This window comes from Dasypus novemcinctus, chromosome 15, assembly GCF_030445035.2.
Source record: "Dasypus novemcinctus isolate mDasNov1 chromosome 15, mDasNov1.1.hap2, whole genome shotgun sequence".
Taxonomy (NCBI): Eukaryota; Metazoa; Chordata; class Mammalia; order Cingulata; family Dasypodidae; genus Dasypus; species Dasypus novemcinctus.
This window is the reverse complement of record NC_080687.1, coordinates 4043124-4056808: the sequence shown is the minus strand read 5'-3', so window position 1 is coordinate 4056808 and position 13685 is coordinate 4043124. Positions and strand designations below refer to the sequence as shown.

The 13685-nt window shown below is 46.3% G+C and overlaps 1 protein-coding gene across 4 annotated transcripts in view; it reads right to left on the bottom strand.

Moving 5' to 3' along the window:
- DCLK1 (doublecortin like kinase 1) overlaps positions 1–13685 on the bottom strand; it is a 305725-nt gene that overhangs the window by 78859 nt on the left and 213181 nt on the right. For all 4 annotated transcript variants that reach the window (XM_058276956.1, XM_058276955.1, XM_058276957.2 and 1 more), the window contains exon 5: positions 5262–5378. In XM_058276956.1, coding sequence (XP_058132939.1) covers positions 5262–5378 — 117 coding nt within the window. The remainder of the gene's footprint in view (positions 1–5261; positions 5379–13685) is intronic.

Here is a 13685-nt window from a genome sequence, read left to right as displayed (position 1 = left end):
TCCCTTTTGGTGTCTCCCCCAAACGGGCCTTTTCCATTCTCACTGCGGCCACATGCAACCCGCCCTGACCACTTCTGCCCAGGAGGCTGCCGTGGCCGCACGCGTGCCCCGGTCCCTCATCAGGCTCCGTGTTTCTAAACCGCAATCGCGGCCTGCCTTGGCCTTGCTGCGGCCCCTTCCGACCCCCACGAGAGCGAGACTTCTCGGCCCGTGTGCCTGCCCCACCGGCAGGGCTCTTCTCTTATCCAACCTGTCCTGGAGCTTCCTCTGGCCTTGAGGTTGGGCTAGCAACCGTCCCAGGAGACCACACACTCCACGCCTCTGTGCCTCAACTCACTCTGCGTCCTCAGCTGGGAGTGCCCTCCAGGCCCTTCTGCTCTTGGCAAGACCCCTCAAGTTCCAACTTCAAAGCCCCTTTCCTGGGAAGCTTCCTCTGATGCCACCAGGGGAACGGAGCCCCTTCCTCTCTGGGCGATCAGGTAACTTCTCGCTGTTTCAGCAAGTGATGCACATGGCCATCTCCCAACCAGAATAAAGCAACTTGCCAGGAAAATGGTTCAATCATCTGCACATCCTCCAGACCCAATCCATGCCTGGAACAGCGCAAGGGATTAGGATATATTTAATTAACCTGGGGGACTAGCAGGGAGGAGTTTATGGGGTGCTGCCCCAAGCAGGTAGTGAGCTCAGAGGATGGCTCCAAAGTATGAAGGGCACCCTTGGAGAACCTGCTGAGTACTAGAGGAGGGGCTGGGTGCAAGGAAAGAGAATGAAAAGAGGACTTAGCCTAAAATGCAGTAAGAAATTCTTAAACACAAGTAATGAATCATCAGTGTCTTCATTTCCTGGGTGCATTTTTCCCCCTGTAATGCCCTTGGAGCCACAAAGCAGAAAAGATCCTCCAGAGAATGTATACAGCTGAAATTTCTGCACTAAAGGAAAAGATCAAGCTAAAAATTAAAGTATGCCTTTAAATGTGTTTGATATAAGTCAAAAGAATTTGACAAATTTGACTAGTAAGCTAATTAAAATTCTCTTTGCTTTTCTGGCTTTGATTCTTATCTGCATATGTTGCATAAAATATATATATAACTGCAAAAAATTAATTCTGAATATCATAAATAAAAAGACTTCAGGATTTCCGGAGTCACATCCAGTTAAGTTTTAAGCTGGGGGAGCAGTAGAAGCTCCTTAATTCAGGCCAAATTATACTCTGCTGTAGCAAGACCTTTTAGCGACTTTGTGAAGAGGATTTGGGCCCTTTATATTAAAAAAAACTGGAGAATTTTAAATACCTGTTCTCATGAATTGGAAGTACCTATAGATACCCGGTGCTTTCTTGTTGAATCGGTTGGTCATTTTACTCTCTTCATGGTTAAAAGCCATGTTCCCGGTTCCCCCTCTTTCCAAGGCTCAGTCTTGCATCTCCAGCACCAGGCAGGGCCAGTCCATGTGGATTCTCAATGCATACAGAGTGAATAAATGATTGGTTGTCGCCCTGAGCCTTCCCATGTTAGACTGGAAGCAGTCTAAAAGCAGGGAAGGGCATTAGCTTATGGCACGGTGTAAGGCACCCATCGCGAGTGCAGGAAAATATGCTGTAAAATATGCAACAGCTAGGGCTTCTAAATAGAGGTGCCATTCTACAAGAGAAATTTGCTAATTGATTACTGGGAATCAAAGCCTTAAACAAAAAACACAAAGAAACCTAATGCTCTTTCTAAAGGATACAAGAATAGGTCAAAATGTAGAAATCTGTCAGTTTTAAGGAAGGCTATAGCAATGAAAATTCAAGGTAGGTAAGCATGACTTTCTCTTACTTTTAAAAAAACTAAAGCCAAATCTATGAAGCCCTATATTGATTCTTGCTTCTTTAAGAGGCAACTAAATTTTTTTTTTTTTATTTTGCAAGGAGACTGCATTCAATGAGCTGGGCGCCTTATTGCTTGGATGCTTAGTATTCTTTTTGTGTGCTATTAGGGTTTCTCGTTTCTTTTATTTTCCAGTCCCTTTGCCTTCCTTGGGCCCCTCCCATTTTGGATTCTAATAATTCCCCTGGATTGCACTTCTGTCCACGTGTGACTGACCAAGGACTTGGGTGTGTGCTTCCCGAGAGCAGAGCTCGGGTCTTCCGTCTCTCTTCTGGGCTCCTGGCAACTGCTTGGACTAGCAGGCCTGCCCTTGGTAGTTCTGGTGTGTAAGTGGCCACCTGGCATTAAAAAGTCACTTCTACTGTTCTTTAGTGCTAAAAGGAGGATGTAGGGACACGCTCTCCTGCCTCTACTGCTGACTACAAAAGAGAGCACCAGTCACCAGTGGCAGCTGCCGTGGAGTTGCGGGGATTTCTTCCATGCTGGGGCTGACACGGGCAATCAAGCTTGCATGGCAAGGTGGGAGGCTGCTGGAAAGCACAGTCTCAAGCCAGATATTGCATTGGTTATTCCCCAGGGATCAAAACTGTGGTCAGCAGAGATGAAGCGGCAGGTGCCAAGGATGGCCTGGTATGCCCGGGTCACTGGGGCCTCATGTGCCAGCCTGGAAGGGGCAGGGGCTGCCCATTATGAGCGCAGGCCTGGGCAAGGCTGTTCTCATCCACAAAACCGAGGAGCTAATGGCCTGCTCCACCTGCCTGTTGTTGGGAGATCGTTGGAAAGATCAAAAGCAACAAGAGAACTGAGTGTCCTCTATAAACAATAATGCTTTGTTTAAATATTAGTTAACAATATTATCAATGGCACCATGCTCAGTTAAGAAACCGAGCAGATCTTAACTTTATAATATGTTCCGACTTGTGCATAGTGTAGGAAGATGTGTACTGGAACAAAAATAGCAATCATTTCAAATTTAGGTTAATGTTTTAGGGAGAAAAGACAAAGTAGAGATTCATGTTTGAAAGTCAAGTTCATGGCCGTTTTGGGGTTTTGGTGACACCAATATTAAAGGCTACTGAGGTAAAATTACTCACATTCCAACATTACTGCATTACAAAAAGCACTGACTAAGTTATTTTCAGAAAATCAAGCAACACAGAAACAATCACTGCTTCTTTTCACTGGCCATCGCTGAGGAGGAGCAGAGACCCAGCAGCCCTACCTGTCCCCATGAGAAACATCTCTGCACTTCCTGAACCTGGGTTGAGGTTTGGGGTTATCTGCATAACCCACACATTTGGGACTAGCAGTTGGCTGCTCTGTAAAGCCTTTCAGTGCAGTGAGGAATTAACTTCACCGAAGAGAGGTCTGGCTCTTGGAAGGTTAACCTTTGGACCGCTGAACATTACCTCTACAAGGGTTGGAGTGTCTCGTTATTCACAGTGGGTTCCCACCCTCGTCCCTGATAGGTTATGCTCATGAGATGATCCCGGATGGGGGCTGGCCATGCCAGAAGGGTCAATCGTGGGATGAGACAGTTGGGGCTTTGAGTCACATCACATTGGCCACAGCTCTGGGGAGGGGGGAGGCTGGAGGGAGTTCAGCCAGGTAGGCCTTGATTCAACCGGTCACGCCTACGTAACAAAGTCCTAGTATAAACCCAGGCCCTGACATGCAGAAGAGCATCTCTAGCTGGCGATCTGGGGGTGCTTGGGAGGGTGACACGTCCTGACTCCAGGGGAGGACAGGGCAGGTCAGCACTCAGGCCCCTCCAGACCGTGCCCCGTGCGCCTCTTCTTTCAGGCTGGTTTGGACCTGCTTCCTTCCTTTTGGCCGTAATAAACTGGAGTCCTAAGTATAATGCTATCCTGCATCCTGGGGGTTGTTCTAGCCAGTTGCTGACCCTGAGGGGGTGGTGGCAGCTCCTGAACTTTGGCCAGTTGGTCGGAGGTGAGGCTGGCCTTGGGAACCCTCTAACTTGAGGCTGATGTCTGAAGAGAGGGGAGCTCTGTGGAGGGCTCTGCCCTGACCGGTGAGGTCTGGTCTAATTCTGAGTGGTCAGTTTCAGAACTCCTTGCACCCTCTAAATTGGAATCATCCAGAAGAAGGTGGTAAGATTCAGTAGCAGATCAGAATCAAGAAGCTGTCATTGTGTATCGTAAGCTGTTATATAAGCAGGAAATAAGTGTAAGTCATGTCTTCCGGGTCAAAATGCAGGAAAACCATGGGACGGGAAAGCCAGGGACCAAGGGCCGTCAGCCGCCAGCCCAGACCACCACCATCTTCAAGAATAAAGCATCGCCTTGCTGATGCCACAGTTCTGGACTTTTCCTAGCCTTCAAATCCTGAGCCAATAAATTCCCAATGTTATGCCACCCCATTGTACAGGACTTGTTTTAGCACCTGAGGAACAATTAGTTAAGGTGTGGCCGAGCTGACGAGGGTGGGCCTGAATCCAACAGGGCTGCAGGCCACACTGGATGTGGAAGGAGAAGCCAGACATCAGCAGAAGCCAGAGGAGCAGACACAGGAGAGAGAGATCAATTACCAGGTGCTGGAGAATTGCCAAAACCCTACAGACTCCAGGAGAAAGCAAGCCCTGCCAATGCCCTGATGTTGGACTTCAGCCTCCAAAACTCTAAGTTAATAAACTCCTGTTAAAGCAAGCCCATTAAGTGGTATTTGTTATAGCAGCCCTGGCAAACTAGGATTGACACTTATATCACTTAATAAACAACTCTCTCCAATAGCTAAAAAAAAAAACCTAAGATACCCACCAAGATCAAAACCAAAACCAAAACTTTACGAAAAGTCTTTCAACTGACTCAGGTCAGTTCCAAGATCAGAGGAGGAGAAGGGGGTTCATCTTGCTTAGAGCACATATACTGAGGACCCGCTGAGGGAGAGGAAGGGCCAGTGTTGTGGTCTTTCAAACTCCCAATCCTCCTCCTCACCGCTTTGACCTCCTCAGCCATGACAGGAAACTGAGGACCCAAATAAAAAGTGTCTTAACTAGAGGTTCAGCAAATATGAATGGCAACTCTTCATAAACTAATCCCAGGAAGAATGAATGGTTTCACTGAGAAACCTGGTGTTGGAGCTGCTGGCCTCAAAAGGCTCACTTTCATGGTGAAAGATGCAAATCAGTGGAGCACTCCTATTTGTGGGCAAATCTGCCTTTCCTGAGTCTTCACTAAGGTTTTCCAATAGCGTGATGCTTTTTCTTCCAGCCAACATGCTTTACTCCAGCAAATCTGTTCTACCCTTCTACCGTGCTCTAAAATTATAACCAGAATCGAACTATCTCAGAAGCCACGCGCATGGGGCTTTGCAAGCCTCTGCTGTCATGCAACAGAAACATGGAGGCAAGGGGCTCCTTTGCTGCTTTACCTGAGCTGGTCGACGCAGGAGACTTGCTGCGCCTGGAGGGTCCCGGGCTCTTGGTGGTGCTCCTGCGGGACGATGAAGCTATTTTGGTGTAAGAGGTGGATTTCACCACACGGCATTCTGGGGAAAGAAGAACAAAACAAATCACAACCCAGTAATGACTGTCGTCATCTCAGTGTTCAATACACCTGCAAGTAGAAGTAGACAGCCGTCCTTGGTCACGTCTAGATGCTGCCAGCCCAGAGCTCCAGCTCAGGAAAACAAGGAGAAAGGGTAGGTGGCCTCCTAGACACCCACGTAAATAAGACCCCAGGCCTTATTGGCAGTAACAGGCTGGTCAAGAGGTGCTATGGGTGCATTTCGCTCCACCCACTTCTCATGTGTCCTTCAGCACAAATGGTGCTTTCTTCCAAGAAAACACCTAGAAGAAAGGTTGCTCTCACAAACCAAGCTAAGAGGGGACAGGAGGTCCTGCCCTAACGACAGGCCAGAGTTTACTGCTCTTGGGATCTTCACGGCGATGCCTCAGCACGTGTGGGATCTGACAGCATCTGCTCAGAGAGGCAACCGGCAAGCTGGTGAAGAGCTGATTACTCCACTACAAACACAGAGCAGGTCCAGGGACCCACTGCGCCACGGCGGGAGGCTGGCTGTGCCGGGGAAGAGGTGTGCACAGTTTCACTTCCATTACATGCAAATCCTTAGCTCCATGCTCATTAAGGGGACACCAAGGATCTTGAACAGCAAAGAGTTTTGCATTTCTTTTTTCGGTGAACTGCATTGCCCAAGTACATTTTATGCAAATTCAGACATCTTGGTCTCAAGAAACCACTTCTAGTAATTAAAAAATTATTTTTATGCTTATGATAATCAGTGTTAAACCGTGGATAAAAAATTATTAATACAAAAGATATTAACGAGACCTATAATGACCATCAAGTGATACTTATTTTGGGAGGGTGTTATACAAACTTCTACAACTTGCTCTTCATTTTTATATTTAAACAAAATTGGGAACAGTCTGTACATATTGATGTGTTACCAACCTTTTTCACACTTGACAGTATTGTGAATATTTTCGCTCGTTTAAGGGCTGACTGTAGAGTGTTTTACTGATGGATACACCATAATTCATTAATCAAGTCCCAAAGATATTTAACTTGCTTTCAATATTGCAGTGTTATAATTAATTACTCAATTATATTCGGGTAATTTGTGCTCAGTTATCTGATTATTTCCTTGGGATAAGTTTAGTCTCTGGCACTCAAAATTTAATTTCTAATAGTAAGAAACCATAGGGTACATTTTAGGTGCTCAAAAATATTGCTGGATCCAGTGGGACTGGCAGGTCAAAACAAAGAGGTTTTTTAAAAGCTTCTGACAAATCACCCTCCAGACAGACTGAACCAAACTGTACATTCACTTGAGGATGAGGGTGGCCATTGCCTGATCCTTCCTTGAGATTCAGTTCTGTCTTTAAAAAAAGACTTTCCTAATTTCTAAGCAAATATAGGACTTCATTGCTTTAAATCTGAATGGGTTAGCTTGCCAGTGAAGTTGTACATTTTTTCCATATGCTTATTAGCTATTTAGATTTCATCTTTTCTTTTTTTTTTAAATTTTTTAAAATTAAAGTTAATAGATCACAAGGAATATTACATTGAAAAACATGAAAAAACATGAGGTTCCCGTATAACCCACTCCCCATCCCCCACCACAGCATTTTTGTAATTGTATTTTTTTGAAGATATATACATCACACAAAGAATGTTACACTAAAAAATATGAGGTTCCTGTATCTCCCCCACTCCCCACTCCACTCCTCCCACACCAGTAACCTCCCTCATCATTGTGGCACACTCATCGCACTCAGTGAACACATTTTGGGGCACTGCTGCACTACACAGGTAACAGTTGACCCTGTAGTTCACACTCTCCCCCAGTACATTCAATGGGTTATGGCAGGATATGTCAAGTCCAGCATCTGACCCTGCAATAACATTAAACAACTTACAATCCCAAACGCCCCACATCACATCTCTTCTACCCTCTCCCTGCCCTCAGCAACTACTGTGGCCACTTTCTCCACTTCGATGCTAAGATTTCTTCTATTACTCATCACAATAGTTTTATAGTAGAATATCAGTAAGTCCACTCTAGTCCATATTTATTCCTCCATTCTGTGGACCCTGGGATGGTGATGTCCACTCAACCTCTAGATCAAGAGGGGGCTTAGATTCCACATGGATGGTGGATCCAATTCCTCTGCTTTCAGTTGTAGGCACTCTTGATTCCCTGGTGTGGTGGTTGACCATCTTCATCTCCCCATTAGCTGACCTGGGTAAGATCAACAAACCAGAGGGTAGGAGTCGCCACTCTGCTGAGGCTCAGGGCCCAGCTGGCACATGGGCAGTCCAGAGATTCAAGTCTCCTGAGTATGGACCATCCCTAATGCCAACCACAGAAGAGGCATGTGTAGAAAAGTCACATCTGAGTCCAGCTCCATCACAATCAGGAGCACAAATTCCAAAGCAGGGCCCTGTGACATGGCACAGAGCTTCAAATCCATCTGCCATGACCATATACCCTGTGAATCTCCGTAGCCTTCATGAGAACCAGCACGTAGGTTGTATCTACTTTGGCTTTTTCTGGGGTCCTGCTGAGGTGTGCGTAAGGGCAACCCCTCTGATGACCATCTTTTCCAATTACCTATTAACATCCTTTGCCCAGGTCTGGTTGGGAAGTCCTTTTTGTAATCATACATTAGGGGTTTATTCCTTTGTCTATCATGTTATGCATACTTATCTTTTTAAGTAGTTGTTTAGATATGTTAGTCTTTTAAATATGTTATTCTTTTTAAGTATAGTAGTTTAAAATTAAGTTAAAGTTTATTAACTTTGCCATTGTGACCTTTTGTACTATTTTATACTTCAGTTAAAAAAAATCATGATTCCTGATCTAATTCTGATGCCTGACTTTAACTTTGAAGTTTTCCTTCTCCATCCATGTAACTTCCGGTTTTCTAAGCTCAAACATGTTTCTTTACCTTATGCATCCTATTTCATACTGACATCTTTTCCTATTTTTTCTAACATCCAAACCAACAAGTAGTTTAGATTGTTTTTATATACATATAAAGGAAGGGGAGGGTACTGCGAGTATATGTGGAATTTAAATGCTACAAGACTCAGAACAGAGCAGAGTGAAGGGTGTCTCCTCAGAGCCCTGGGGAGTGAATGGCTGGAGGTGAAGAGGAGGAGGACTGAAAGAGAAGAAATGCTTGCTACCAGCAGTAGGGCACAGAGTCTTTTAACCGAATTGTTTCATTAATTTTTTTGTTATGGACTTCAAGTTTGAAAAATTTTGGTTTATGAAACAAATTGCTTTTAAGTATAATCACTTTAAATGAAAATCAAAACTCTAACGAGGGCAGGATGACCAGAGACTTTTTGATCCAAGTCACTCGGCTTTAGAGGTCACAGAAATTTAAAGTTAATACTTTAAAAAGCTCAGCACTGAGTCAGCAGGAGTGACTGGTTAAAATAGAAGGCAAGCAGATGGCGCACTCAGTTAACGTCGCCCATGTGTGAGCCACGGCATGAGTGAGAACGCCGATTTTAGGGCTTGCCGCACACTCTGCCACAGGCGCCAGAACTGCCGGTTCTGGCTCCCGCCTAGGCAGGCTCTGGCATAGGGGACCCCACCTCACCCCACTCGGCTGATGGACGTTCTGGGAACGAGGTCAGCGCGGCAGCTCGGGCTCAGCATGGCAAGTGCAGGCACTCCACTGGACGTCCCCAGTGCTGGAGAGGGCCTCTGAGCTCCGGCTGTGCTGGCAGAGCACCCCCTGGTTCCTTCAAGCTTAGCTCACACTGCACTAACACATCAAGACGACTCAGCCCTCCTCCACTGGATACTAATTAATTCCTGGCATGGTAAAGGTAGGCAATAGCTGCTCAATAAACACTTACTGGCCTGAGCTGCTTTGGTCCTGCTGTTAACTGGGTGAATTCATTGATGGAATCCAACCTCTTGCTCCACAGAAGAGGCTTGGAGCCCAAATCTCTTCTTCAACGGCCCAGGTCTGCTGTTGTGGTCTCAGCAAGTGGTTCCACTATGAAGGAAGCCTGGAAGTTTCTCTAAGGCACGGTCAGTGGTGGGCAAGTCAGGTGGATGGGAATAGCGGGAGGATGGCACACGACTAGTTCTCACAGCAACACTGAATTTAAAATGTAGGTATGGAAGCTTCAGTGCGATCAACTGTAATTTGATTGTGATTGTTACAGGAATATACACATGATAAAATGGTATAGGACTAAGTACACATATACCAATATCAGAGATCTGAGTTTTGATATTTCATTATAATTATTTAACATGTAACCTTTGGAGAAAGAGAAACAGTGCACCTCTCTGCACTGCTTCCTACTTCCTATGAATCTTTTTTTTTCTTTTGGTTCTAAGATTTTTTTTTTAATGTTACATTAAAAAAATATAAGAGGTTCCCACATACCCCCCACACCCCCTCACCCCACTCCTCCCACATCAACAACCTCTTTCATCACTGTGGCACATTCACTGCATTTGGTGAATATATCTTGGAGCACTGCTGCACCACATGGATAATAGTTTACACTCTCCCCCCGTCCATTCAATCTTTACTTGAATAATAAAAAGTTTTAAATTAAAAAAAAAAAGATGTTTAATGCATCAGACAAAACAAACAAGGAACTCTCAGAAGTGGAGTACAGTGAAGTAAGAGCTCAGGGGTCGTAATCTGAAAACCAGTTACAAATATTACAAATCTTGTGCCACCTGCCTGCAGGATAAGAGTGAAGCTTCCCAAGTTGTAGTGGGGAGTAGAATGATTCTGAAAGGCCAAGCTTGAACAACATGATCAGGACAAAGAAAATTACAGCAGCTGCTTTTTTCTAGAGTCAAAACCCAACTGAAGAAAATTGCAGCACCAAGCCTTTAAAAGCAACAACAGACTTCTTTCCCATTAAAGTTTTGGTTTCAAGTATTTTAATTAATTGAAATGGGAACTGTACTTTATAAAGGTGCAAAGTGCAAGGAACAAAAACAGAAGCTTACCCACTTCGGAGAGAATGCCAAAATCTTTGTCAGCTTAAAAGCACAACTTAGAAACACGGTGAATCCTATCACCTAAACAGCCAGTGAAGCAGAACCTTTGCTCACTTGAAGGACATTGAGAGCACCTGGCAAGGAAGCAAGCCACACCTCCCTTCTCCCCCTCCTATGGGGCGTTTCCTTTTTGGGGCAATCCCGACCTCCTCCTGACACTTTTTGACACCCCCATATTTTACTGACCAGTTCTACGAGAGCCGCCTTTCCTTTGGCTGTGGCAATACTGGGCAGGACAGACACTCCTCAGGAAAGCAGTTTTGAAGGACTGCAGGTCAGCCACTGCAAGCAGCTTCAGCATAAGGGTTTCTCTCGGTCCCAAAGACGGCAGCCTCGCCGGGCAGCCCGCAGGACACAGACCAAGCACGTCAGCTGGTTCTCTGGTGACCAACCCTCCATAGCAAGCGAGCAAGGTGTGATTTAACCTCTGCTTTAGAAACCTCTCCACGTGCAGGTCTCTCTACAGTCTATAAAATGTGAGCTTTACAGATGTAAAACGACCCCCACCTCCACGCGGGACATTCTGGGATGGACACACTTAGGAAGAGGAACTTGACGTCGATGTACAGGAGGGGCCCAGGGAAAGAGCCTCCTCCACGGCCTGCTCCTGGCAGCTTGAGCGGCTCTCCTTCCACGGGTCTCCCCAGTGGGGACAGGTGGCAGGTAGGCTGCAGGGCTTGGGAAGGTGCTGGACAAGAGAACCGGACAGACTTGCACGGCAGGAACCACACAGCAGGGTGCATGTCTGCCAAGCGGCCCACACTTTTGGAGAGCAACAAGCTGATGGTCCAGACGGCCTTGCTTACGCTGCGTGCATCGGAGCGCCGGCTGTGTTTACTCCTCTACTCTCTTTAAAACCAGCCTGCGCAAGAGCGCTCGCAGGCACAGGCCTCTCAACTCCTCCCCACCAAAATTCACTCACTCTGAACCCCAAAGGAGATGGGAAGTTCATCTAGAAGAATCCATTAGGGGCAGCAAACACTTGCTTTCTTCCTTATCCTGATTACCAAGACAAGCTTCCACTTTACTTGGTAATGGTACAAAGCTTCGAAATGGAACAATATTCCTGTCTGTTGCTATATGCAAAGAATAGTCAGGGAGCACACTCAGTTCTGAAGATGTTTTATAAAAATGGCACAAGCTGAATGACCAAAAAAGAAAACTAGCCATTCTCACTAACTCTAGCATGCTAGACTTCTTTTTATTTTTCCATTTTTTAATGTGGTAAGAAATAAATCTTTTATGTTTTTTATGTAATGTTCTATGTGATCTATTTAATTTAAAAAATGTCCTTAAAAAAGAAATAACATAAAATTTCCATTTTAATCATTTTTAAGTGTACAATTCAATGGTGTTAATTATATTCATGAACTTATACTATCATCACCACACTCCATTGCCAAAACTTTCTCATCACCCAAAGAGAAACTCTGTACCCCAGTTCCCAGTAACCTCTAATCTACCTTCTGTCTCAACAGATTTGTCTAGTCCAGATATTTCATGTAAGTGAATTATACAATATTTGTCTTTTTGTGTTGGCATGTTTTCAAGGCTCATCCATATTGTAGCATTCCTAATTATGAGTCCATTCCTTATTATGACTGCATAATATTCCATTGTATGGATAGACCACATCTGGTTTGACCCCATTCATTTGTTGAGGGACACTTGGGTTGCTTCCAAGTGTCCATCAGTTTTGGTGTAAAGGTATCTGAGACCCTGTTTTTAATCCTTTGGGATATAAACCTAGGAGAGGAATTACACTGCAGTTCTATGTTTAAGAAGTAAGACTTCTTCTAGGTTGCCCTCGCAGGTTTATGTCCTCTGAGTCAGCATGAGCCCTTGGAGACTTCTCAAGGCTTTCAGTGGGTAGCAACTTCACTTTCTCCTCCACTCATGTACTTCACCCACGGCACCTGCGGCTTCACCGGCTCATGCCTCAAGGTTGCCGGAGCTTGCACCATCCAGATGAGACCCCAGCTCGTCAATGTGGGAGAGCTGAACACGGCATTCCTGGTATAATTGACAGTGAAAGTTTTCTTCCTACAGAAACATGATTTTCGTACTTCACAGCAGCATTACAGGAAAAGCCAAATGTAAGCTTCTTGCAAGAAGGGTCTGGTTCTGCGCTCCAAAGAGCATGGCAGTCGGCCCTGGTTCTACCTGATTTCCGCACGGACCCACCCTGACTGGCTGTGGGCTTTGGAACGAGTGCTACTCTTCTAAGACGTATCTGTAACATGTCTGGGATGAAAGCAACCAAGAGAGAAAAACTGAAAAATAGCTTTAAAAAAATAAGGTATTCAGCAGACTGAGGTGGAGGAAAAGGCATCCGTGGGTATGTCTGAGCTGGGAAATAAAGTCCCAGAAACAGAGATTTTTAAAGTACCTTCTAAAAATACAGCCCTGTGTGTCCAAGCCCAGCACCCGGCCCGGCCGCCCAGGTTCCAGAACACCAGGCGGAGCACTCCAGATGGCACAGGGCGTGCTCCTGCTCGGCGCGGCGGCTACCAGGAAACCGCGGGGGGCCGCTCCGCAGCTCTGGGGCCGGTGGGAGCCTTATTTAACACCTGCAGGCCGCGCGCAGATGCTGCCTTTGGAGAACAGTCAAACCAGGGAACAGCTCCCTCTTTCATGGATGGCGCTTCTGGAGGTGCAAGGGGTCCGGGGCGGGCTGGTGGGTTGGCCCCACGAGTTGCCCAGCAAGCCAGGTCTCCACAGAGCGTCCTTGTCCACAGGGTCCCACTGGCTCCACGTCATACCTGAGTTCTAGCCAGGGGGTGGGGGAGAACAGGAGGAAGCCTCCAGACACTAGGCAAGGGTTAGGGGTTGGACAGAGGCCCCCAAAAGGCGATGAAGTTCTACCCCAGTCCTGTGGATGTACCTCATCTGGAAAAGGGTTTTGGGAGATGTAAGCACAAAGACGAGGCCAAGCTGGATTAGGGTGGGCTGCATTCAATAGGACCAATGTCCTTCTGGGAGGAGGGGAATCTGGACAGTCAGGGGAGATGGCCATGTGAAGACGGAGGTGAGACTGGAGGGATGCGTCCATAAGCCAAGGAGGGCCAAGGGCAGCCACCGCCGAAGCTGGGAGGGGTCGGGAAGGAGCTGCTCCACGGGGTTCCAGGAGCTGCGCCTTGCCCACCTTGCATTCAATCTCCCAGCCTCTCGTACTGTATTTCTGCTGCAGGAAAGCACAAAACCCATCTGTGGTGCTCTGTCACAGCAGTGCCAGTGACGCTGCTTGGGACTTCACCCTGCCGGACCTTCATTTCCTTGCCA